Here is a 27,312-nt window from a genome sequence, read left to right as displayed (position 1 = left end):
CATAGAATAAGTGCTAATATGCAGTTTTGGGAAGAGTTACTCAAACCGGCTTAAGAACTAAAATTGGATAGTGTCTACCATCAAGTAGGCTTTTTGGTCATTTCAGATGAAAAGATTCTAAATTAGATTAATTATTAGCCTAGTGATTAAATATACACGAAAAAATTAATTTTTAATTGATTAATTTTTCTATTATATTTGGGACTCTCTGAATTATGTGTTAATCTGCTAATTCATATTTTTGTAAGGAGCTACTTAAACTGCTTTCAAAAGTTTAGTATCCAATGAATAAAAAATTTTATTGGTTATTTCAGAGTAATTACATTAACTATTTATTTAAAAACTAAATAGAAATGAAAAATCTGTAAACATTGTTTCTAATCAATTTCCTCAGTTCAGTTGGAATGCTAAACATTGTTCTTAGAATTTAAGACCAATATTTAAATACTATACAAAAAATTAAATCTTTTGCCCAAACTTTGGACGCTATGAATTAAAGAATAATAATAAGAAAATGTTTCTAAAGCAGAGCTGTAAGTAAAACGAAGAGCCGAAAATGAATGTAGGCTATTATTTGAATTTATTTACGCAAATTTTGTAGAGCAGAATTCGCCGACACTATGTCAAATAAAATTGTGGCTATTTTCGATTATTTCAATGAACAAAGATTAAAAAATAAAATTAGATCGTAACATTAAGACTGCCACCAATGGGATTTGAGCCCAGGAAATTCTAGCTAATAGTTAGATGCCCCGTCACTGAGCAATGACAGCATGTTCAGACAGCATTACATTCAACAGCATAACTGAAAATGCCACGTTAATATTCTTTCCTGTTACCAAAGAAAACGAAGGAGCATTTGCTTCAATATAATATTTCCAAAAAAACAAACCATCAAGCAGGCACGCAGGCAGGTAGAATAGGGTCATGCCTTCGCAAAATTCCATAATTTTCAAAACTTTTTTCTTAATCTCATATCTTATCTTTTTAAACGAACAATAATTATGTTATTTATCTGTAAATTTTTGATCGAATTATTTTTTTCTGAAAATTGGCATACTACCATTTTCTGGTGTGAACATACAATCTAAATAGGCCATGACTTTGGTAGAATTAGGCTTAGGCTTAAGATTTAGGGTCTCAGTTTTGGAAAAATAATTTCATATGAATAACATCACAAATAGTTGGAATAGCTATGATTGAATCTGCTGATGATGAGTGTCTGTGCTAAATACCTTAAAAAGCATAATTTAATTTAATTTGATTCTTCATAGTATAGCACAATTTGTCGGTATAAACATGCAAAAAGGTTTGTCGAATAAAATAAAATGATATTAAATTTGTTTTGCGAAAGAAATTAAGAACAATCTCACTTTTCACTGAGTGAAACTCAGTCTCCTGATACTAATGTTTCAATAAACAGCGCGTTTTTCTTTGGCTTAGACGAGTTTGACTGTTCCTATTCAGGGGATAAAATTGGAACACGTTTAATTAGATGCCAAAAAGACGATGAAAATGTCCTTGACATTTGTAAGTGGTTATCTACGGCATCGAAAGAAAAACGTAAGATCCCGAAATTCGTAATAAATTCACGATGTGAAATTCCAACAATTGGTGATGCGATCGTTGCAACGTTAACCTGTCGCATGAATGAACTTTCCCGTAAAATTGACAGTTTGCCTGAGCTAAATAAGCAACATCTCGCCGTACAGGCAAGTTCCGCCTGGCCCTATTCCGCTCCGTCGTCTTGCACCAAGGACCAATTCAAGCCTCCTACCTATGCTATTGTGCTCAGAAATTGCCCGTCCAATCTTTCATCTTTACTATTAAGGAAAGATTTTATTGATAAAATATGTCCTGAAGCTGCAAATCATATTTCAGAGGTGAAACGTTCTTCATCAGAATGGAAAATTGTCGTAAAAAGTAAACCCGCTGCCTCCTCAATTGCTGACCAGATGAAAAAGTTCCAACCTGACCTTTTAGCCTCTGTTTAAATCTCCCGCCCTCATCGGTGTAATAAAAGGCGTACCGACAGAAATGAATGAAAAAGATCTAGAGAAAATTATTCCAAAGTGTATCAAAGCTTTGCAGTGTGGCAAGTCACGTGTCCACAAGATTTATTTTGAACAACGGAGTGATCTCGATTCCTTTCTGAAAAATTCTGTGAAGGTGGGTTATGAAAAGTTAACTGTCCAGAATTTCATTCATACCTAGACAGTGTTAAGATGCCATCAACAAGGACATTTTGCTGTTGATTGTAAGAACGCAGAACTGTGCTCTCGCTGTGGTTCCATGGAGCATTCTTCCACCAGGGATAATCCATGTGTTCGGAACATGTTTTGCATTACATGTAAAGAGTCTAATCACACCTGTTACAGTATCAAATGTCCTGGCAACGCTCAAACCAATAAACGAGCAGCTAATTAGATAAATGGATATTCGTTTTCTCTCTTGGAACATTAATGGTGGTCTTATTAAAAAAAGACCTATTCTTGAACATATACTTCATAATCATGATATTCGGTGTTTGCAGGAACATTTCCTGACCAACCACAGCCTTAGTTTACTTGACATTAGTGCCACCTTCAAAACTTTTTCGGTTCCTGCTAAACGTAGTGCTTCTAAAGGCAGAGCTTCTGGTGGTATTGCTACTTATGAAGCATCGAATCTTAATTCTAGTGCTTTCTTTCCTAGTGATAGTTTTTTAGCTGTTCGACTAGGTGAGTGCGTAGTAATAAATGTATATATACCCACTGATTACAACGATAAAGATTCGGAGAGAGATTTCGTATTATCAGTGAGTAAACCTAGCTCTTGTCTTCGTGATGTTCTTAAACTGAAAATTCCGTGTTTGATCCTAGGTGATTTTAATTGTGATTTAAATTGCAGGTTGTCTTCAGCTTCTATCCGTGCTTCTTTACTATTAAGAACATTTGGTGATGATTTTAAAGTTCAACAGAAATCTGCTCAGTTTACTTACATTCATTCTTCCTCTTGCACATCTAACCTTGACCATGTTGTGTTATATAACCTTGACATACTTTGTGTTGAGGTGGTTTCCAAATTTCAAGTTTCAGACTACCTTCCTATTGCTTCTAGTTTTTAACAAGAAGATTGTCTGATTCCAGTGTTACAGGCGCATACTGTTCACCGGCACAAATTGTATACTTCTCGCGATTGGAATAAAATTGACACATCTCAGTTCATCAAAAGTTCAGATTGCATCCTAAACAAGATCCGGGTTCCATTTCATCTTCTGCAAAAGTCTTCTAATAAAGACATTACTGAGGTTAGATTAACTCTTGAAATCTACTCCGCAGAAATCTGCCATGCACTTTTGTGTGCTGAAAAAAGGGCAGTTCCTCTTAAAAAAAATACGTGTTGGTACCCAAGTCCCCGGGTGATCAGGAAATCTAGCACTGTCTGAAGCTTGTGACCGTGCTAAATTTTGTTACAAATTATGGAGAGATTGCCTATGCCCCCGTCAAGGAATAGTCAATGAACTGAGAAAAGTGTCAAAAAAATATTTTGCTAATGAACTTGCCCTTCATCGATCTAAAATGCAGATACTTTATTCCGAGAAGGTCAGGAATTTACCTGATCTACTATGGAAGCTATTACCTCGTACTATCTCCTCCAATTCGTCAGACCCGAATGACATCCTTTGTCCGAATGGATATCCCATTTTTCAAATGAATTTTCTGAGCCTGATTCTGTTTTAGAATCACGATTTTGTGACGAACTCTGCAACTTTATTGATGAATATCCTGACCTTGATTTTGTTGTTACTTGTGCCGCTGTTATAAAAGCCAAATCCCAACTTAAAAAGAAAGCGTCTTGTGGGATAGATAAGGTGAGCACTCTACACATCATTAATGGAAGTTATCTATTGTTGAGGCACCTTAGCCTTCTCATGCAAATGATATTTGTAACAGGCATTGTTCCATCCTCGTTCTGCATTGGTGATCTGACTCCGATTCCCAAAAAAGGGAAATCTGAGCTGCAATATTCCTCTTTCCGTCCCATCAACGTCTCTACTACGATATGCAAACTTTTCGAGCTTATTTTTCTTGATGAGTTAAGACAGAAATGTTACGTTCCCCCATATCAGTTCGGTTTTCAGGCTAATCTTGGCTGTTCTCACGCTCTTACAACAGTTTTTACTGCCCTCGCCGACGCTGAATCTTCGGGAGAAAGTATGATCCTCGCCAGACATGACGTTAAACGTGCGTTCGATTCCTTACTTCATTCGTCCATGCTTCTTCATATGGCGAGGCGAGGCGTAAACCCATCAGTTGTCCGTGTTCTCAGGGATTTATATAGAATCTAAGAGTGCGTTTAAAACTCCCATTCTGTTTTCCCCTACATCTGGTTCTTCATCAATCTCAATGCAACTGCATCAATCCTCATGTGAGACAAAAATCATCGATTCCCTTGAATGAGCATTTGAATCCTCTGTACCCGATCCCCGTTAAGAAAGGAACTATACAGTGAGCTATCATTTCCCCAACCCTGTTCAATAATAGTATCCTGGATGCTCATGCAAAGTGTCTTCATTCATGCATTCTTGGGAGAATCGATATGTCTCTTATTTGTTATGCTGATGACATCTTGAATCTCAGCCGTACGATCCAGCGCATTGAGCAGAATTTCAAAATTCTCAAAGATGAATGTTCAAAAATCGGGCTGTCTTTTAATCCTGAGAAATCCGAAGTTGTCTTTTTCAATTGGCGAAATCCCTCTACTTCTCTTCTAAATACGGACGGTTCTCTTGTTAAACCCACAAACCATATTACATACCTGGGCCTTCCAATTGGCACATTTATAGGCCACACACGTCGTTTGCTGATTTCTCACGTTGAGCGTAAAATTAGAATTTCTTACGCTGTAATTGTAAAAAGCAAACTATGTTTCAATGGCTAGCATCCATTTACAACGCCACAGCCCTTCCTAATCTGCTTTACATTGCTCCTTTCTGGAAATTCTTTACAGTTACAAATAAAAAGCACCTACGATCAATCTTCTTCAGATTTGCTAAATATCTTCTACATTTGCCCCCTTGGACAAGAGATCGTAAAATTATTCATTTGTATAAGCTAGCTGACCCTAATATTAGCATTAATAAATCGCTATCCCGTTTTCAAAGTAAGTTTAGTCATCTATGGTCACCAATTTGTTCACAATAGTTTTTTTTGTATTAATGTAATGTATGTAATGATTTTTTTTTCTCTCTCTATTTTTTTTGTCATTTTAGTGATTATTCCGTATATTTACCTTTTTTTTGACAGGTAATAAATGAATAATAATAATAATAATAATAATATTAGTATTAATAAATCTCTCTCCCGTTAAAAAAAACAAAAAACTTTTATCATCCTTTCGTTAGCATCATTGTTTGTAGAGTTTTTTTTTTGTCATGTATCTGAATTTTCAATGTGTGTTTGTGTCCTTCTTTTTCTTCTTTTTTTTCTTTTTTTTTTCTTTAGTAATTACTCCGTCTACTGTACCTTTTGTACCTTCTTTTGACGGGCAATAAATGAATAATAATAATAATAATAATAATAATAATTCCAAAAATGAACGGGAATTGCCGTTTTTAAAGTTTTAGGGTAAGTTTTCAAATATGATGCTCCTTCAAATTATTAATTTGCAAGTGATATTTATTCTATTAAAAATAGAAGTAAATAAAAAAATAATAATCCCGCATAGACTGACCATTTAGCATAGCTTCATAGAAATACGACCTTTGTAATTTATCTTTTTAAAATCTTAGTTATCTGAGATTGCAATATGTGGAAGAACTGGAGCTGGAAATATTACCCCAAGTTTCTTATCTAGATTAGATTTTGCTAATGTATGTTTTGTTTTTCAGTTATTTACATTTTTAATTAGTCGGCATTTTATAAGGAAATAAACTGCAAATTTAGCAAAAATACACACATTGTATACTCATAGCTCGGTTTCTTCTTCTTTTTCTCAGTTTAACGTGGCACAACTATAGTCATACCCATAATCAGGACCAAGGGGATCACTGGCATTTTCATGGCAGAGTAATATGGAAGGGGAGGGGTTGAAAGAAAAAAAATGATTTTAGGTGTCAACTTTAATTTATATCCATATAATGGCATAAAATATAGAGAAATGGTCAAATATCCCCCGTCCCCAATCTACCAAGTTAAATTATTTGTTTACCCATATTTTAAACTATCAAAAAATCGTGTTTTCCCTTTTAAATGTTCTAATAATTCGCATTTTTATTTACCAAAAAAGAGTCAAACGAATAGCCGGTTATAAACGAATGAGGAGGGGGGAAGAGGTCATAAGAAAGGATTTCAAGGAAATCGGAACTTCCTCGGAGGTTGTTAAGAAGGAGGCTTTGAACAGTTTGGGATGGAGGAGGAGCGTGCGTAGTTGTAATGGCTCAGGTGGCTGCGTGCTGTAGTGAGTTGTCAGTAGTAGTAATAGCTGTAAAAAAGAGTAGAAACATAAATTCCTTTTTCAAATTTCTTACCCAAGTACTAGGCTGTTCGGGGAGGTTGAAAATCCGTCTCGGGTTATCATGGAGCCTAGTCACTATGTCTTCAACAGTTAATCGTCCTTTTGATACGGCATCAAGTAAAAGAGGCAACATGGTTTCCAAACCAGGAAAACCTGGTGGGGGGTTACCACTAGTTTTTTCTTGTAGTGTATGAGGAGCTGTAAGAAGAAGAGTCATCGTATATTGACAATCAGAGACAATCATATATATATATATATATATATATATATATATATATATATATATATATATATATATATATATATATATATATATATATATATATATATATATATAAGGTAAAGAAAACGGCACAGGACTTCACAGTCCCTACCGGCGGTACTAATCTCCATTTTATGACCCGTCAGCCAACTAAAGAAAAGCGACCCGTTTCTCTGGAGATTTGTCTTATGCAGGCTTATCTTAGCTTTTACAAGATTTTGGAAGAAACTACATTTCAGCTGGGAGGGGGGGGGGGGAACTGAGGTCCAGAGGAGGAAGTTGCCCCCCTGCTTCTGGCAAATTACGCTCCCGTAGAAGACTATGTCCAGGTTTCCAACTTGATTTAGAGGAAAAAGTTGCATTAGAGACAGAAAAAAAACTTAGAGATAAAGAGTAAAGTGATTAAAAAAGAATGGAGAATATCAAAAATGTATACTAATATTAAAAATTTTAATAGAAAAAAGATAGCAAAAACCAAAAGACAAATGCGATACAAAACCAAAAGATACGAAAGAAACGGGCATTTCACCATGATAATTCACGCAGCAAAGCGCGAAGGTAGGTGACAACTACATACGATATTTTAAAATACTATAATATACGGCAGTCTCCCTGTCTTATGTTTTATTGTGTGAATTGCCATATTGGACTTGTTTAAGCCAGTTTTTTTTCCCTCTTTTTTTTACCCCGTTGACAAAGGCTCTCGGACGTGAAACTGAAAAATTTGGACTTTTTTTCAGCTACATGTACAAAAATGTTTTTTTTTTCATCTCTTCCTTCCTTCCTTTTCCCGTTGATAATGGGTTTAAGATGTGAACTGAAATATTCAGATTTTTTTTTTAATAACACGTCCAAATACATTTTTTTTCCTTTTTTCCCGTTGATAAAGGCTTTTTTTTCTTTTTTTTTAACCAAAAGTTCTAGTGCCCCTTTTAAATGACCAAAAAAAATGGAGGGCAACTAGGCTCCCTCCCATGCTCATTTTTTTCTCAAAGTCACCCAATTAAAATTTTGAGATAGCCATTTTGTTCAGCACAGTCGAAAATTTAATAAATATGTCTTTTAAGATGACTTAATCCCCCACAGTTCCCAGGGGAAGGGCTGAAATTTATGAACTTTGCCCATTGCTTACATATTGTATTGATTATTGGGAAGTATACAGACATTTTCAGAAAGGATTTTTTCTGATGGGGGGGGGGGCTGGAGGAGGGGGTTACTCGGGAGAATCTTTCCGTGGAGGATCTTTCTTTGGGGTATGGGACATTTCTGTGAAGGGGGCGTCGGATTTCCAAGCATTATTTAAAAAACGATCAGAAACTAAATATAAAAAAAACAAGTTTTCTGACTGAAAGTAAGAAGCAACATTAGAACCCAAAACGAACAGAAAAAGGCTTTAGGAGATGAGACTCAAAATATTCAGAATTTTTTAACAAAATGTTAAAACAAGTTTTTTTCCCTTTTTTCCCGCTGATAAAGGCTTTAGGATGTGAAGCTGAAATATTCAGAATTGTTTTTAATAACCTGTCCAAATAGGTTTTTTTCCTTTTTTACAGTTGATAAAGGCTTTAGGATATGAAACTCAAAATCTTCAGAATTTTTTAATAAACTGTCCAAACAAGTTGTTTTTTCCTTTTTTTTCCCGTTGATCAAGGCTCTAGGATATGAAGCTAAAATATTCAGACTTCTAAAATTACCTATCCAAAAAGGTTTTTGTTTTTTACTTCCTTTTTCTCCGTTGATAAAGGCTTTCGGACGTGAAGCTAAAATATTCGGATTTTTGTAGCTACTTGCCAAAACAAGTTTTTGATTTTTCTTGCAAAGGTAAATGTCTTGTTAAAAGTTTTACCCGTTTAGGAAATTTCTAATTTTATTCTAATAATGTTTGGGGGGAGAAAACTTATCTGAAACTTCCACGACGACGATTGTGAGAAATCAAGCTGTTGGAACCCTTGGTCCCAGTTTTTTTAGATAAATGTCCCTCCCAATTTATTTCTTTCGGCCCCTTTATTATTTTCCTTCCTTAAGTAATAAATATTAATTTTCCAATTATTTTTTGACGCCATTTTGGGTCCTTTTAACTGCGTACGTGCTTAATAGACCACGAGGGACAAGAATTTTTCAGTTCGCGAGGTCGGCCACTAAATTAGTAAGTCGAAGGATTGGCTGGACAGATGCATTACCACCCTAGTATCCCCCGCCGCATGGTGTGTCTAGCGGCCTGGGAGGAAAAGTCCCTTTTTAGCCAGTTCTTTTTATACCGCATGATTGTTAATACAGTAAGATTTTTCTATGTACTCTTTTAACTTTTTCAGCTTAGGTCGAATCTAAAAGAGTTGGTTAGAAATCTTATCGGTAAACTTTGGCTTTAAATGTGGCCCTAGACCATCTGATGACGTTAGTATACAGAACCGTTGGAGTAACCGCGGAAATCCCACTAATTTGGGACCAAAGAGGGATCTTCCCCCTCCAGTAAGTGGCATAGAAACTCCTTGCGCCATTTTTGCCTTTAAAAGTGGTGACCCCGCGCAATAATCCTCCAATAAGTGGTGCCAGCGGTACTTACACTCCAATAAGTGGTGGCAACGAGTTAAGGTCCTATCAGTAAATCTGATAATAAAAGAATTCCACGCTTTTGAAGAGACGAAAAAATTGGCCTAGAAATTAGCCTATAGTGGGTACATATATAAAAATTGTAAAGAGAAAGTTTTTACCTGAGCTGTGCCTAGTCGGATAATAATAGATAATAAAATTTAATAATCAATAAATCACGCGAATAATTAACTTCTGAGACAAGGGAGGCTGCGCCACCCAAAAATAATCGACAAATTAAAAGGAAATAATTTTTCACAAAAGGGATAAAAAGAAACATTGATAAAAGGATTTTCATTTGAACAAAAGACGTTAAATAAACCTTGAAATAATGGCGGACAAACGAAGAATTCAAACAAGATCTACCGCGGTAAAACAAAAATCAGATTCAGACGCACAATTATATGCTACTCCCGCTGGAAATACCCTAAGAAAAACACCATCAGATAGAACCATATATCACTCAACAGATGAAATAGACATTTCTGAGACATGTGAAGAGGATATCTTCAAACCAAAAATCAGTAATAGAGCAATCCCCGGTACGAATCAGAGAAGAAGAGAAAAGTTTAAAGCAAGTGGAGAAAGAATTACTCTTAGACAGGGAAATCGGAACAAAAGAAACAGTGGCGATAATATATGATGAAAAATTATTACAAGAAAGAACGGATATAACAAAACAAACTCACCCTCCAAAGAAGGTACGGAAAGCAAGAGAGTTGCAGGGAGAAGAAAACATTATACAACGAGTAGACTCAGAAAACGAGTTAAGAGAATATAATAACAGTGAGATTCAGAATAGGTCAAGTAGCAGGAGTAATAGAAGCTCAATTTCCAGTAGGAGCTCACGAAAAAGTACCCAAATAGATATGACACAACAACTATTAAATTTCAGGGAAAAAGAAAGAGAGAAAGATAGACAAAAACTAGAACGAAAGGAAGAGGCTGATAGGATAGCCAGAGAAAAAAGGAAGAGGCTGATAGGATAGCCAGAGAAAAAAAGGAGGAGACAGACAGAGAGGAAAGAAAATACATAATGGAAATGATTGCAGGGAGAAATTCCCAAGAGCCTCAGAAATCGTCCACAATAAAGATAATGCAGGCACTAAATCTTCAACCAATGAAAGAAAATGAAGATGTACATTTATACATATACAATTTTGAAAAAACGGCGGAATTAAGCGGATTACCAAGAGAAAATTTGGTGACAAGAATACAGCCCCTCCTTAACTACAAAGCACAACTTGCATATAAAGCAATACCAATGGAATACTAAAAAGATTTTGAAAGGCTAAAGAAGCCATTTTTGAAAAATTTCAACTCTTCCCCAAGCACTTTCAAAGAAGGTTTAGAAGCGAAAGAAAACGAGACAACGAAACATATACAGAATTCGGGTACAAATTGAAAGATATGTGTTTAAAATGGCTAGAGTTAGAAAATTATAGAATGTATGAAGACCCAGAAGAGATAAAAGAAAAATTGACGGAAGTGGTAAATAAAACAGTAATGGAAATTTTTTTAGCAAATACCCAAAGAGAATTGAAAATATATTTGAAAGAAAAGAACCCAAAAAACAAGCGAAGAAATGGCGGAAATGGCAAATAGGTGGACCGAAATAAGAGAGGAATTTGAGGAGACAGACATATTTCAATATAGAGAGTATAACAAAAATAGGCACTATAACACAGCGCAAGGAGAACTAGCTTGCTATAACTGTGGTACCACGGGGCATTTTGCAAGAAACTGCCCCAGTAAACATGACCAAAAACCACAGAAAATGACAGCCTGGGCCATGACCCATAATAAGGAAAAAAATTAAGCATTTGCAGTCGCAAAAAATATACGGAAAATTGAACGGGGAATTAGTCGAAATGGCAATTGATTCCTGCAGTGACCAAACCTATGTGCGAACTGGCCTAATTAATAGAACGGAGATAGACCATAAAAATAAGATTACAACATTTTGTTATTATGGAGACAAGCACCCATGCCCGTCTGCTTGGGTAAGAATAGAAATTGCAAAGAAGGACGGTACGGTCCAGAGAAAAATGATAAAAGTAGGCTTAGTACCTACACTAGCAGTGGATGTTTTAGTAGGAGGAGACTTTGGAGATATCAGAAATCTCCTATCATTAGAAGCGACTTCTTTAACAGAGGAAAAATTACAAAATTACACTACGACGGAAAAATATGCTACTTCGTTGACAAGGCGGGAAGGTGAACCGGCCCATAAAACAAATGGGAAGGCTGTGCCACCCAATCGGAAAAACGAAATAGATGATACACGTGTTCAAAATGTTGATAATCCACAAAAATGGGATGCGGAAGTAATAAGACCACATAATATTGAAAATAAGACGCGCGAAATTGATTTTTCAGGAAAATTTACAAATAATAGAAAACTTGAGAAGACTTTTAATGAATATGAGACGCTAACAAGTACAGGCCAAAATGAAACGCTGAGTGTACCAGAGAGAAATGAGACGAAATTTAGTGTACGCGCTTTTCCTCGGCAAATTCGAGAAATTTTGGTAGAATATGAAAAACCAAATGTTGAAGTTCAATTCCCATATGATGATGAAATATTTGTTTCTGTGGTAGGAATAAAAAAGACTAAAAGAAAACAGAAAGATATTAAGTGTAACTACCATAAGAAAAGACAGTCGAAGATTGACACTAGAGTCCAATTCAAATTTTATGATTATTTATTTAATGCTACTACAAAAGAAAAGAAAACTAAGAAAGAGAAAAGAGATATTAAACGGAGCTACAATGAAATTATTCAGTCAAAGATAGTGGACACTGGAGTCCAAATTAGATATAACGTTGATTTATTATTTTGCGTGAATGACAGAATTGAGAAAAGTAGAGACGAAAAGAGGAATGCAAAGTAGAGACAAAATTTGGAGATTCAGCCTGCAGTGGCGAAAAAAAAAAACTGTTGGATGGGCTGTGCCTTGAAAAAATGGATAATAAGGGGGAAAAAGAGGTCAAAGCCCCATGGGGAATAAAAGAAGATGGTTACAAAAGAGAGATGAATTACCTTCAACGGGTTGGGGGAAAGTTGGGAGATATTGAATGTCGAGTCAGATTGTAAAAATTTGGAAACGAATCTCAAATTAGTATTATCAATTCAAAAAATATGTCGATCCTTTATGAGGGGGAGGAATCCCTTGGGGAAGATCCCCTGCGGGAAGTCGCAAAAGATAGCCATTTTCCTCAATGAACAACTGGCGGACAAGTTGTGATCCCTTTACCGAGATCTTGCCTTTCTGATCTGGAGTTCTTGGGGGATACTCTCCCAGTCACTTCATACTTCACCCAAACCGTTGTCCAGCAACCCTATTCATAGCTGTTATTCTTCATGGGAGTCGACAAGTATTTCCGGCAAATTGTATTCAGTGGGAGATGTATCCAAATTTCATTTTCAATTAGCATCAACGTATATTCTTCAGTTAATTATCCCAGGGGAGGGAAACTAGAAAAAAGTGATTCATGGTTCGCTCAGATTTTTACTTCATTTTCCTGAACCCTTATCGTTTTCACAAGCCTGTGTATTTTCGGCCTTAGACTATTTGAAATTATGCCAAGGGGCAATTTACTTTTTTATCGAGATTTGGGGTTGTTTCCACAGATGGAAATTAAGAGGCTAGTGCAGCCAATTTTTCCCGATGGCTGGCATCATCACATGTGCCAGAAATTGATTCTCTGCTCCTCTCAAATGTAAATTCGTGAGAGCAAGAAAATTTTTGTTTTTGATTGTGCTAAGCACAATGAATTTCTACGAGTCCCGAGGAAGACATCCTGCAATTAGTGCCAACGGAGGAGGAAGATAAAATGCTGAAAAACAAGGAAAACTCCATAGTACCCCACACTAATCGGCAGAGCAAACCCTCGCACGGCAGGAGCTCTAAGGAAGAAATGAAGTTGTAAGGCCTGGAAGACCAGAGGAAGATGAAAAAGAAATTTAGCGTTTATTTTAATTTGATTTTTTGTCTGAATTTCCAGCCAATCCAACGGGGATGTGGGTCAGTTATCTTAGAAGTAAGGTGTTGGAACCCTTGGTCCCAGTTTTGTCTGATAAATTTCCCTCCCAGATTCATTTCTTTTGTCCCCTTTTTTATTTTCCTTCCGTAAGTAATAAATATTAATTTTCCTATTATTTTTTACGCCATTTTGGGTCCTCTTAACTGCGTACGTGCTTAATAGACCACGAGGGAAAGAATTGCGCAGTTAGGGAGGTCGGCCAGTAAATTAGCAAGTCCAAGGATTGGCTGGAAAGATTCATTACCACCCTAGTAACCCCCGCCGCGTGGTGCGGCTAGCGGGCTGGGAGGAAAAGTCCCTTTTTTAGTTAGTTCTTTTTATACCGCGTGACTGTTAATACAGTAAGATTTTTCTATGTACTCTCTTAACTTTTCAGCTTAGGTCGAATCTAAAAGAGTTAGCTAGAAATCTTATCGGTAAACTTTGGCTTTAAATGTGGCCATAGACCATCCGATCACGTTAGTATACGGAACCGTTGGAGTAACCGCGGAAATCCCACTAATTTGGGGCCAAAGAGGGATCTTCCCCCTCCAGTAAGTGGCATAGCAACTCCTTGCGCCATTTTTGCCTTTAAAAGTGGTGACCCCGCACGATAAACCTCCAATACAAGCAAGTTCAAATACTTCGCTCGGGCCTCGATGTTGGTGGGAAAGCACGCATACAGGAAAGAGGAATATTCCAGCAGTGTCCCTAAAGATCTAAGAACCCTTTCAATATTCTATTATATTTTCTACATAGATATATTTACCACATATTTTTTTTTGTTTGAAAATCCGATTCCTGTTATTTCAGCAGGATTTTAAGCCATATCAGGGCTTTTCTCCTAAATTTAAGAAATAGACTTTCAAATCTTATAAATCAGGATTAAACAAAAGTATGAGACTCAACACTTTCCTTGTGTCTCATTTGAGCAGTATATCTATTTCCCGAAGTTTCACTTCTATAACACAAAGACGGTTAAAGGTTGTCAAGGGTCAGTGCTCTTTGGAGGAGGAAGTAATGGATCTAGATAGTCCGAAATACCTGTCTGGAGGATCATTAAAGCCCCGGACTCATTCCTTAAAGCTTAATTTCCCTTGCACAAATACTTTTTAAGATAAAAAAATCCTCTAGAATCTAAAAATGTTACTAAAAAGTAGCTCAAGCGTACCTGTGTATGGGTGGCAGATGGAACATCTGCCACCCATACACATGGTGGCAGTTTTTTTGTGAATTATAACACAGATTGTCTTTATTCTTATCTTATATACAATTTGGATATAAAAAAAATTTTTCCCAAACAAGGGAAATAAAAAGCCTTTTCAGGATTGTATAAAAATTATTAATTTCACTTGTTGATAAATGGTCTATCATCCATCCTAGGGCAGAACTAAGGAAGGTATGGACTAAGGGTAATTCAAATAGTCTATCAGTTCTGTAAGCCGTTTAAAGCAATTGGAGCCCCGAATAAAAGGTTTTCATTGATTTATGACTGACCGTGTCCACAAGACTTGAAGGCAACTGGGAGACTGAGATTGTTCATATTATATGAGCTTCGGCTGCTCGAAAAGCCTACTGGAATTGCGATGGGGCTCTTGGCGCTGGCGAAACTCTATTCTACCTACTGTGATCATTCATTCCTTTGCACGGCAAGAGTTTTCCCCATCCTGAGAAAAAGCGATTTAAAAAGAATCCGGAGAGGTTGTTTAAAATATTCTAAGTTTCCTCTTTTCATTCCTCCTTGGACACGTGACCGGATTCTAATTAATAAATATAATGTATCTGACATAACATTAAAGTTAGAAAAGCTACACATGAAGCCATCAGGTACTGCTCTTGATAGACTTATAATCGCCTTGTTAAATTTTTTCTACAGTTAATATTTTTCGTTTTTTCGTATGTTTTGTATTTTTTTTGTGTGATGTAATTTATTTTTGTACCACATTCTAATACTTATTGTAAAGTGTTTTCGTGGGTAATAAATAAATTATAATTGTTATTATTATTGTAATAACGAAGTATATAGTAATAGCAGATATTACATAATTTTGCCTATTTCGATGCGAATTATTGAATCAGATCTAATAGAATTTTGTATTATCTTTATTAGGTTCCATAGCTTTATGATTTCTTGTTTTGCTTGTTGAACGTAGATGTTTCAAAAAAAAGAGACACATCCTTGGGTAAAGATTATGGCATATGCATAATTTCAATTTCCAGATTTAAAATATTAAGTTCTGTTGGAATTATATTTTTCAGTTCTTGAAAAAAACTTAAGCAATAAAGACTCCCCAACTTTTTTGCCACTCGGTAAATTTTTCGCCGAAGGCGTAAATTTCGGCATAAATTTTGCAAAATCGGCCGAAATTTAGCAAGATTCTTGATTTCTGCAAAAATCAGACATAAATCAGGTAGCGATTGGGTAGAATTTACGAAGATCGCCCCCCCCCCCCTCCGAATACAATGAGCCTCAGGACGCCTCTTGTTGGATGAAAACCTTTTTAATCCAAGAAAAAATCGAAAAGGCCGATTAACCTACTTTGCAATCCTAAAAATATTACCACAACCTCACTTTAATTTAAATTTCTTAGCAATTCTTCTGTAAAATAATAGTAAAACGCCATCTATTATTTAAAGCAAGAACTTATTCTAACAAAAACCACTAATACTTTTTCTCATCATGTCATCACAATGAAAATTCTTGTGCTGTAAGCACAACATTGTGAATAAAGAGTTGTGAGTTGTTCTGAGATTGTGTCGATTACTAAACATAGAATCATCGACACTAGGTATTACCGTGATCAGTTGCAAAGCAGTCAATAAATTCAAGGTTATTCCAGAGGGCTTGCTGGTCCTCTATAGTTGCGAGTCGAGGGCGAACCTCTCCTTTGGAGCCAAGTGAACCCAAATCTTTTTCAGATAGAAATAGATGGTGTGGTGCAACTTCACAGGTTACTTGTATCCCCTGAAACGAGAGAAACAGCAAATCACAGATTATTTCAATTTGAAAGCCTTAGGAAGTTTTTTTTCACTTATTTTGATTAACTGGAACGCAAATGCAAGGTACACACGCAAAGAGGACGGGTGCTGTGCTGCGTTACAAACGGTTCGAACTAAAATTTTCGATTTTTCTGACTAAAATTGTACCACAAGAGATTAATTTGTTCTATCTGAAGTTCAGGTTTAAAGTTTGCCGATACAGAAAAATATTCAATAAACCAAAACTTGAACAGATATCCAAGTCAGGAAGTAGCAAATAAAACCGAAATGTAAAGGATATTTTTTATTATACCACAAAATTTTCAATTGTACCGACTTGTACCAGGACTTCTAAATTGTTCCAAAAACTGTACAATTGGGCCGCGTTGACAACACTGCTTAGCAGTATATTACCATAATAATAACACCGGTATTCACAATAATACCGTTTGGCAATTTTCACCAGCCGTTGCCCACCAGTTCTATGCATTGGGTTTTACGTATTGTACCACTTAGGTTTTAGGTTTTATGTATTGTACCACAAAATTTTCAAATGTACCGACTTGAACCAGAACCTCAAAATTGTACAAAAAAACGGCAAAATTGTACCACGTTGCCAAAACTGGTACTTTGCACCCGGGAAATCTAACGAATCTCAATGAATTCATAAATTTACACAAATTTCTTATAAAATTCCTCTACTTTTTGTTTCTAGTTTTTTTTTTAATTTCAAAACAGATTCCTGGCGAAGATTAGACATCCGTTTAGGGCCATCCATATCCATGATCTTCACAGTTTTGAGACTCGCTCCTACCCCTACAAAAACAATTGTCCAGAGTAATATGCTTTAATAATTGTACGCATCAACATTTTGTTCTCTACGCATCAACAATTCATTTATATGCATTCTGGTTACGCTTTTGCGAGTCGGCCAAAAATTGGGAGGGGGTTCCAACCTCCCAGCCCCCCCTCATGGATACGACCTTGATTGGGGTATGTAAAAAAAAGTACAACATAACGCGAGCGTGTAATGCCTGCCACACGCATATTGCACGCAAAGGCGGTAATAATTTACCTCATCCAAAATTTATGTACAAATTTGTTTATTGGGCTGGGCGAAGAGCATAAACTTTAAAGATCAAAGGCAGAGAAGATATAACAAAAATGCAAGAAATTGTAGCACGGTTATGAAAATCTCAGGATTTTTAGGGGTACGGGCAGGACCCCTCCTTCTGGTTCATAGCTGGTATGTGCCCAATTGGATGGGGTTATCATCAACTTTAAAACCTAAATTTATGATTGACCAATGAGAGGGAAGATTAGAAGCATATCGTTGAAATTAAAAAAGACGGAAGCTTTGAACAGCAGTTTTTATATCTGCATGATGATTATGACGAAGGATACAAATACAAGTTATTGAAATATATTCCTTTAAAGATTAAAATAAGCTTTTAAATAGTTAAAACAAAAAATCCAATTTAAAAATGATTCGTTGTGCATAATGGAGTTTTTACAGTTAGAATAAGAGCCAAATTTGTAAATTTAACAGCAATTAGCCAAATTAACAGCAATTTGCAAATTTACAGTTAGAATAACAGCCAAATTTGAAAATTTAACAGCAATTAGCCAAATTAACAGCAATTTGCAAATTTATAGTTAGAATAACAGCAAATTTGTCTTATGTTTATGGCTTTTTTAAATGTTAATGTTTTTTAATGTTAATTTTTTGTTCATTGTAAATTTAAGTTTTTATTTCTTTATTTTTAAACTATTTGTAAAGATAATTTGTAAGTTTTAATGTGAAATTTTTTTAATGTTAATTAATGTTAACGTAATTCTTTAATGTTAATTATTTAAAATGGTTGCTCATTTCAAATTATTTGATGTAACTGTATGTAAATAATAAGTAAAGATTGATTTTCTTTATATTGAAATATGCCATTTTTTCGAGACGGGGGGTGGGGCATAAAAGCATCTTAATAAAAATGTTTATTGGTATTACCAGAAAAGATAAAGGTGTCTTCATAATAAGCTAGCCATTGCAATCGGGATCTTCCACGCGAACTTCCCAACCAAGTTTTCGTGACAAGCGAACGGCCCACTGCACTAGAGCATATTTTTATAGGTGAAATTATTTTTAAAGAATTGCAATAATATGAAACCACTATTTGGCTGTTATTTAAAAGTGAAAAAAAAAGATAGTTTGTTTATATTTAAATTCTTTTATATCTTTTATACTTGGACCTAAATTTTATATATTTCTTTGGAAAGTTTTGGAATGTAATGCCACTGAGTGGAGAGGAGGTAGGATTTAGGAATTTATTTTATTCAATAAAGGAGGAAGCCATAGGCTTGTCAACTATGGCTTCATTCCAAAACTTTTTTGGAATGAAAGTTTTGAAAGTTTTTCCAAATAAGTTTCCAAAACTTATTTGGAATTTGTTATTAAAAAAAGGACATAGTATTAGTAGACTTGAGAATACGTTAGCGTTAATACAGGTTTTTTCATCTATTGACTGACGACGCTTCTCGACTACAAAGGGCTTTGTGTTGGCCCTACCACAATTGGGATCGAACCCTGGTCAATGTATCTCCAGGCACAGATGGATCCACTGTGCCACTTTATCTCTCAACTAGGTTTTCAAAACCAAGATTTCGTCATTTCAATCTCCTTCTTCTGCAGCATAAGCAAATTTTAAAATTAACGAAGAACACGGATAATTTATACATCTTCTATTCGCTACTAATTCGGGGATATGAATGAATGTTTCATTTAAAAAAAAACTACTCACAAGCTCAAATGGCCGAGTGAATAAACTTTCAAATGGGGTTAAATCCATTTTTTTTACAATGAAAAAACAGGTACCAAAAGTCCAGATATTTCAATCACATATACAGCGACCGTCTTCAGTAGAAATACTAAAATAATAAAATTGAAACTAGCATATTTATAAACAATACACAATCTGGAAGTTCATTATTTTGCGAAGGACCCAAAAAGTTATTTATTCTGTTGTTTATAAATATGCTAGTTTCAATTTTATTATTTTAGTATTTATACTGAAGACAGTCGCTGTATATGTGATCCAAATATCTGGACTTTTGTACCTGTTTTTTCACTGTCTAAATAAATGGATTTATCCCCATTTGAAAGTTTATTAGTTCGTCATAGAACGGCAGTGTGGTCTAAAAAAACAACACTGAATTCAAAGTGTTATGTCGAATACAGTCTAATATTTAAGCAAAATATTTCAACTACACAAGTTAATAGTAAAAACACTAAGGGAAATTCAGAGAAAGATTCAGAGAAAATTCAGAGGGAAAATTTGTTTAAAAAAACAGAGAGGGATAACAAGCTATTTCCCGTTTCCTGTTTATATTATACCTATCGACAATGAGGGTATGAAAGACGTTCTACGCATGTGATGGGTAAACTCCACAAACAAAGGAACAGGTGATTCGTTTGTGCACTGTCTGGTGATTTTCGAGGGTCGGGGGATGGGAATATGAGGTGGGGAACAAACAAGAGAAAACGAAGTATTAGATAGAGCCTTAAATCTTCTGCACAAAGTATTCCTCCTCCCAGCTGTTTAAACCTTTGCTGGACAGAGCGGCGGGGGAGCTTATCTTGACCGTATATTATCCTTAAGGGTGTTTTTTTATTATCTGTATTTTTTCTGTTTGTGCTTTGTTGAGTGCGTATTGCCAGGCTGTGCAAGGATACTCCAAATGAAGTTGATAAGAAGCAGAATTGGTTGAAATCAAAAGTTTCACTTGGTCGCCCTTTTTAACGATTTAAAAATACACTTAAATAAAACAAATTTTAATAATGATTTTTATATATTTTTTGTACTTCAATAAGATAAAATTTTGTGGTTAGAATAAAATTTTAATAATAAATTTTTTAATATTATTATAGAATAAATTTTTTTATATGCTTCATTAATAATTTTATAATTGATGATTTTAATGATAAAATACTTTATGAATAGTTTTGAATGTAAGGAGAGTAAATTAGAACCTTAAAAACCAGTGCATTTCTTTGTTGATTTTTTTCCCCAGAGGACTTTTTTATGCATGAATTTCCGTAACCTGTCCGGTTCAAAAACCCTGTCGCCAGAGAGATAAGACCCATGCAGCCCCGTGAGAAAGGGCACACTGAGCCTTTTTTATCGTCGTTAAAATTAGAGTGAAATTTGCAAGCATATGGGTATTTTGTAACTTAAGTGGTAATATATGGTTATTTTAGAAGCTTTTTTGATCAAGCCCTATTTTTACATTATTTAGGTTTTTGCGTCAAAAGGCATAACTGAATCATGGATTTACAGTCGCGAAATGTTTACTATTACTACAACTAATAGTAACTCACCGCAGCTTCAAGCCGCCTGAGGCCAAAGCAGCTACGCCCGCTCCCCCTCCATTACAAAATATTCCAAGCCTCCCTCTTGACACCCTCCCAGGAAGGATGAAAATAAATATTAATACTAGAATTGAAAACAAAATTGTCATCACAGCATGATTTTTTTGGAAGCCAATTCGATTATGTCCATTTTTTAGATAGACTCAAAAACTTTCAGTAATCCAACTACATAAGTCGGGACAATGTAGACATTTTTTCCTTAGAACCCTTAGAAAGCTGTAACCCCAAAACCTAGAAAACACATTAAATAAAAATACAATAGAAACTTCAATAGAAATTTGTTATTATTTGTTGTTTATTTTAGTGCAGTTCCTGCTTGTTTGCTAAGCAGTCACCAGGTTTTCTTTTCCTCATTTCAGTTTTTTTTTCAGGGGGGGGGGGTCCAAAACTATTCTAAAACACGCATCAAAGTTGTGTTTATATACATCTTCGTTATGTTTTTACGAGTCGGACTAAAATTTCGAGGGGGGGGGGGTCCAACAAGCCTTTCAAAACCAAATATTTGTTTATATGCATTTTCGTTACATTTTGACGAGTCGAAAAAAAAATTTCATGGGGGGGAGGGGGTTCAAACCGGTACCACCACCCCTTGGCACAAAGCAAAATTATATAAGCATACACAAAAAAAAAAAAATAAAGGAAAAAAACCTCAAGTCTGAGATACTTGCGTAAGCCAAAGATTACAGAGTGATGTCTTCAATATGCTTATCTTACCTTCAATTTTGCCATCTTTATTACTTCGATTTCTTCTTTTCTCGCCACATGACAAATATGGACACTTCTCTGGTATAACGAAGCGAATAAAATAACTGCCGCTGTATTCGATTTTTCGGCGTGTGCACATATAGGAAGATCTTTTGGCCAATTTTCAAAATGCTGCAAATTAAAAAATCAGTAAAAATAAATAACGAAAAAACATGAAGATTTAAAAAAAGACAGCCAATTGCTTAGTGAAAAAATTAAAGCGTACTACTATGTCCAAAGGAAAATTCATTAGAGAATTGAAATAGAAAATATTAGCAAAAACTGCGATCTTATCTAGCATATACTGCCTTATCCTATAATGATTGATAATACCCTCATAAAGGAGGTGGGAGTCTCCTTAGATTATTCCAAAAATAGAATCAGAAGAAATGAAAATGAATACAAAAACACACTAATTTGGTGTGTTGAACATCCCCTAAGCAAGAATTTTTACACCTATGAGCTTAAATATAAGTGACTTTAACTCAGGTATGAGTCAGCTGCAGCTGAAACTATCATCTAGCTAAGCTATCCTCTAAACTAAGAACTATAGCTGAGAATATTATCTTGTATATGAAGATGCAGTTTTTTTTAAATACAATGTATTTTAAATATTATGTTTTGTTAATTATACAAGGCACTAGATATTGCAACTTCCTTTCAAATGAGCTCTTTAACAGCTCTCTATGATGTTCGAGTGCCCCACTAGCAGTGAAGAAGAAGAAGAAAGAGGACACATTAGTGCTACCAATGCAAAAAATGACGATGGAAATTCCAATGGGTGTACCATTCCTTTTGATCTGACGCCCTTTTCGAGGGGTTTCAGGCTATTTTTCGAAATTTCCATGAATTTGTTTTCGAAATAACATTTTACTACTAGAGCTAATCGGAATAATAGTTACCAATCCTGAATCAGCTACAAATGGCAATTGGTTCTTACAAGCCAATTACTTCAAAAGTCTTTTTTAATGTTTGGTTAATTTGGGCTGTGGTTCAATCTTTACTAGATTGCAGCTACTGCTGAACTAATATCATTATAATAATGGTAATATGTTAATATGTATTACTATTATTATGAATTGTACTGTTAACTGTATTAATATTTTTATTGTATTAACATTAATATGTTGTTTTTTTTTATGAAAGAACATAAAATGTTACTCTGTTTTGATTATTAAAAGTATATAAGGGGCTGAATCTGTAGCTGTCTATCACTTTAGGATAAAGTTAGTAACAAATAATTAATTACCATTCATAAATTGACTACCGGAACCCACCTTAGGTCTAGAGGAATATAAATCCTGTCCTTAGGCCTTTAAATTTTGTTTCTAAAACTATATAACTACTTCACTGCCTCCTAGGAGCTGTCACAGTTGGAAAGCTGTTGCGCGTTTGCATTTCCCTCCAATATTTCCGAGACAGTTTCTGAATTGAAAATTTCTGTGACAGTACGTTCCCGGATTGTGGTACTTCTACATTTTATTAACGCTTCAAAATTCATGAGAATTGCATGAGAAGACTTGTTTTATTTATTTTATTTTTTTTTTGCTTTGAATAGTTACTCTGCTTCCGAAGTTTGTCAATCAGTCCGTATTAACATATCTTCTATTTCCTATTACAAATTTTCTATTTTTTTTGTAAATTTCTTTACATTTTTATCTCAAGTGTTCCAGGAACGGCTAAGGGTCATAATTACAAGTTCAATTGATAAACAGCTGTTTTTCAGTATTGTCACGACAGCTATACCATTTCTCTATTTTTCAAGTTTTACATTGCTTCAATGTTCCACTTTCTTTCAATGAGCGATTCTCAATAGTAAAGGAAGACTTAGGAGTGGCAGTTAAGACAACCAAGATGAGCCATCGAAAAATGTGTGAAGCTAGAAAACGTCCATCAAGATCTAAACATTATATAATCTTCATAACTTTCCACAGAAATTATGCAAGTTTTGATTCTTCTGCAATTTTTCTTTGCTTCTAATTATCAAACGTTCACCAATGTATTTCTCACTAATAGTTACCAACGTGAATGGGCGAGGAGGCTCCTTAGGTTTTGGAAGAGTCTGGCGGGAACAAAAAGGGTGTATTGGAATGGTAGCACCACCTTTTTGTGTTAAACATTACTCGGATACAAAACTTTTGTATCTTTGAGAGAGAAAAAAGGGTTTTATTAAGAGAAATAAAACACATTAACAACAAAACCCGAAGCTTATAAAACTTGTACTAGTAGACATCACCCTTTACAAAACCCTACAAACACAATTACTACCATCCATCCTTAGCCCCCCCCCCCCCCGCCCAAACAAATATGACAAGACTATAAATAATAATAAAATAAATAAATAAAAATAAACGAAATAAATTAATTTTTAATAAATTTCACGACCTAACTGGTACCGAAGACACAAAATTAAAAACCATTCTTCTATTGTATCTCCTCGTCACCCTCCTAATAATAATAAAAAAAAGAGATAAATCACAATCACTCGAGAGAAATATCGCTCAGCAGAGATAAAAGTTCACATGTAGACAAACACTGTCTTTAGTTTACGGCGAAAATCATTTACCTCATCGATTGTCGAAATAGCCTGAGGTAATGGTTCCCACACCCGAGGGCCAACATATCTTATGGAAAAAACGGATCGCTTTGTAATAACCTGAGGTCGCCGAAATAGTGGCGATGCTCTAGTCGAGTAATAATGGAAAACACCACTTGTACACATTTCCCTAAAACACTCAGGTAGGAACTCGCGTGTATATTTAAACCACAGTAGACGGAATATACAGTATCGATAAAGGCTATACTCTCCGTTAAAAATGTAAAACAGATTAAAAACCACAAAAGATTCATACTCCGTCTTCACGCACGCGCAATGACAATTGTTTCCGATCTATACATCACGATGAGCTTATGGAAACTGAACTAAGGTTATGACGTATATTGCCAGGGACGATACGCGCGGTATCAAATGTATATCATGTTTGGAAAAAGAACGCTACAGTCTACAGTGATTTAAACATAAAAACACCATTATAAAAAGAGAATAATCCAGCCATCGGTAATATATTTACTTGATTATATCTATGTCGAACAGAGATATTACGATTATCTCCAGTTAAAACGCGTAGGGTATTTTTTGTAAACTTCTAAGGGGACGAAGGTGAGTTAAAAACGTACTTGACCCCACATGACAACCATATAGAAGGTATGGATGAACAAAAGAAAAATAAAGCAATCTCATAATATCTTTTGGAAAAAAGTGCTTCAGTTGCCTCATCATCCCAACATTTCTTGCAACCTTACCACTAACACATGAAATGTGCTCTCTGAAGTTGAAGGCACTTATCGACAATCACCCCTAGATACTTTGTCGGAACTTCCCGAGGCAGAATGTTTTCACCGAACTGTATTTTCCCAACCCAAGGGTAATAATTGCTACTTCTCCCGTACATTACAAAATGGGATTTGGCATGGTTTAGCTGAAGTCTATTAACCTTCATCCATTTTTCAATGTTTAACATGCCAGTCTGAAGATTCTATATAAGCATTTCCCCGGTTTTTGCAGCAACAGTTAGATGCGTGTCATCAGCAAAATAAGGCAAAATAGATTTTGATGCTCCAGTAACACTACATTTTAAATCAAAAGACAGTCCTCTGATTGCATTTCGCAGTTCATCAATATATATAAGAAACAGTAGGGGTCCCAAAACAGACCCCTGAGGGACACCGAATTCAGCACTTTTAACTTGCGATTTAATTTCACCAGCACTGACAAACTGTTTTCGATCTTGCAGAAAAGATTCCAATAGACGAAAAAACATACCACAAAAACCACAATTCCTCAGCTACACCATAAGAATTCCATGGTCCGCTGAATCAAAGGCTTTTACAATGTCCCAAAAAAAAAAAAAAAAAAAAAAAAAAAAAAAAAAAAAAAAAAAAAAAAAAACAGATGCAACTTTCCACCTTTGGTCCAGAGCATCGTTCACAAAAGTCGTGAGAAAAAGAAGATCATTCATTTTTGTTTTTCATTTTAAGATGCCCTTATTTTCGTTAAAATTTTATTTCTTTGAAATGAAATTTTCCACCAAACAGACAAAGCTTTCAAGGTGAGTAATCTTTTAGTTTTCAGACAAAACTGAAATATTATTTTGATAAATACATCCAAAAGTGTCTTGCTAGCCATGTCAGTTCTTGGCTCTCTTGCGACCAGGAAAAAATCTTGATTAGCCCCCCCCCCCCCCTGTCTCCTAAAAAAATTTTAAGGTCAAATTTCAACAAAGTTTTCATCTATTAACAAAATTATATTTAATTAATTAGTATTTTCTTAGGTTATTTTTAAATTAATTATTTAAATTATTTAGTTATTATTGTTTATTTTAATTCTTTTTTTTATTTTTTTATCTCTTTGTATTTTATTAATTAATTAGTAATTTATTAATTATTTTCGCTTATTAACTGTGCCCTCCATTTTATTAATAAAAATATAAAAATGTTACAACCGACATATTATTTGTTTGAAATTTTGCGCCCCTAACATTTCTGTGCCCAGGGCAAATGCCCTCTTTGTTCCTCCCCTAAGACCGAATCTGCTTGTTAGTGACACTCTTCCCCTGTATTCACTTGATCCCAAGAATGTCTGATATTTCAAAGTGAAAAAAAATAATACTATTAAACATATCAAAAAAGTAAAGGCTGTGGCACCGGACTTTACATCCAAAACCATCAGTACTAATCTCCATTTCTTGACCCTTCAGCAATGAACATAAAGAAAGAAAAACGAGCAAAAATGGGGTTTTTATAGGCCAAATGAAGATACTGAAAAAACAAAGCGAATATTTCGAGAGGACAAACGCCTCTCTTCTTCAGCGCGAAACGAAACGATGTATCAATAAAAGCCAAAAATTAAAAGAATTAAAAACAACTACCCAACAACCATAAAAGCGAGTTATTTGCCAATATCCGCGATTTGCACAAAATCCAAAAAAATATGAACTGTCATCGACGGATACTAGCGAACAACTGACAAAGAGAAGAAAACAATTCATTCACTCGAAAAAACAAAACGAACCATTAATCAAATAAATTGGAGAACCATGTAATTTGATTTCGGATTTTAATTAATTCATTTCTTGCAGACACCCTTTGATACCTAAGGGGCTGTTCGCGTATTTGATTAGATGACTGGGAAAAGGGTTCAAGGTTTATTTCAGGGATTACTAAAGTATCGGCTTCTCTTTTGAGAAAACCGAAATATGACTCGTTTACTCTTAAATCAGCGGAATCTCTGTTTAAAGATACACATAAAGGTTTGTCTTTATAAATTTAAACAGATTCTATGTAGTGCTGGACAATACCTTTTTCATGCGAAATAAGACTAGCTTGATTACACAAAATAGTCTGGTCTGGTTTTTCAAAAATGTGCTCTGCAAGACTGTAAGGGCAGAGTAAAAATATTCTGGTTTTTTCCACTTTTTAAGTGTATTATTAATTGAACTAGAGTGCTGAATTAATCCATCCGTTAGTCGCTGATTAGTCTTTCCGATATACCAAAGACCACACGAACAAGGAATTCTGTAGACACCGGAGTTTTCACCTATCGGGATAGGGTCTTTACCTTTATAAATTTGGGACCTGATAGTTTTTCTGGGTCTATAATAAGTGTAAATGTTATTTTTCCTTAGATTTTTTTAAATATGGTCTGAAATCCCTTTAACATATGGGAGACCAAGATAAACTGAATTTCCCCTTTGATTCGTGTTTTCTGTGTAGCTATCTGATAATCTTTTTATGC

The 27,312-nt window shown here is 35.0% G+C and overlaps 1 protein-coding gene across 2 annotated transcripts in view; it reads right to left on the bottom strand.

The window, feature by feature from the left end:
* The window catches only part of r (carbamoyl-phosphate synthetase 2, aspartate transcarbamylase, and dihydroorotase rudimentary), a 243,477-nt gene that overhangs the window by 22,099 nt on the left and 194,066 nt on the right, over nucleotides 1–27,312 (bottom strand). For both annotated transcript variants that reach the window (XM_089097829.1, XM_089097830.1), the window contains 3 exons: nucleotides 21,489–21,650; nucleotides 16,172–16,340; nucleotides 6,512–6,696 (listed from right to left, as the gene is read on the bottom strand). In XM_089097829.1, the coding sequence (XP_088953955.1) occupies nucleotides 6,512–6,696; nucleotides 16,172–16,340; nucleotides 21,489–21,650 (516 nt within the window). The remainder of the gene's footprint in view (nucleotides 1–6,511; nucleotides 6,697–16,171; nucleotides 16,341–21,488; nucleotides 21,651–27,312) is intronic.

The sequence above is a fragment of the Artemia sp. Qi Xiang Cuo genome, chromosome 12, assembly GCF_049724085.1.
Source record: "Artemia sp. Qi Xiang Cuo chromosome 12, ASM4972408v1, whole genome shotgun sequence".
Lineage (NCBI taxonomy): Eukaryota > Metazoa > Arthropoda > Branchiopoda > Anostraca > Artemiidae > Artemia > Artemia sp. Qi Xiang Cuo.
The sequence above is the reverse complement of the archived record's forward strand: the minus strand, read 5'-3'. Positions and strand labels throughout refer to the sequence as shown.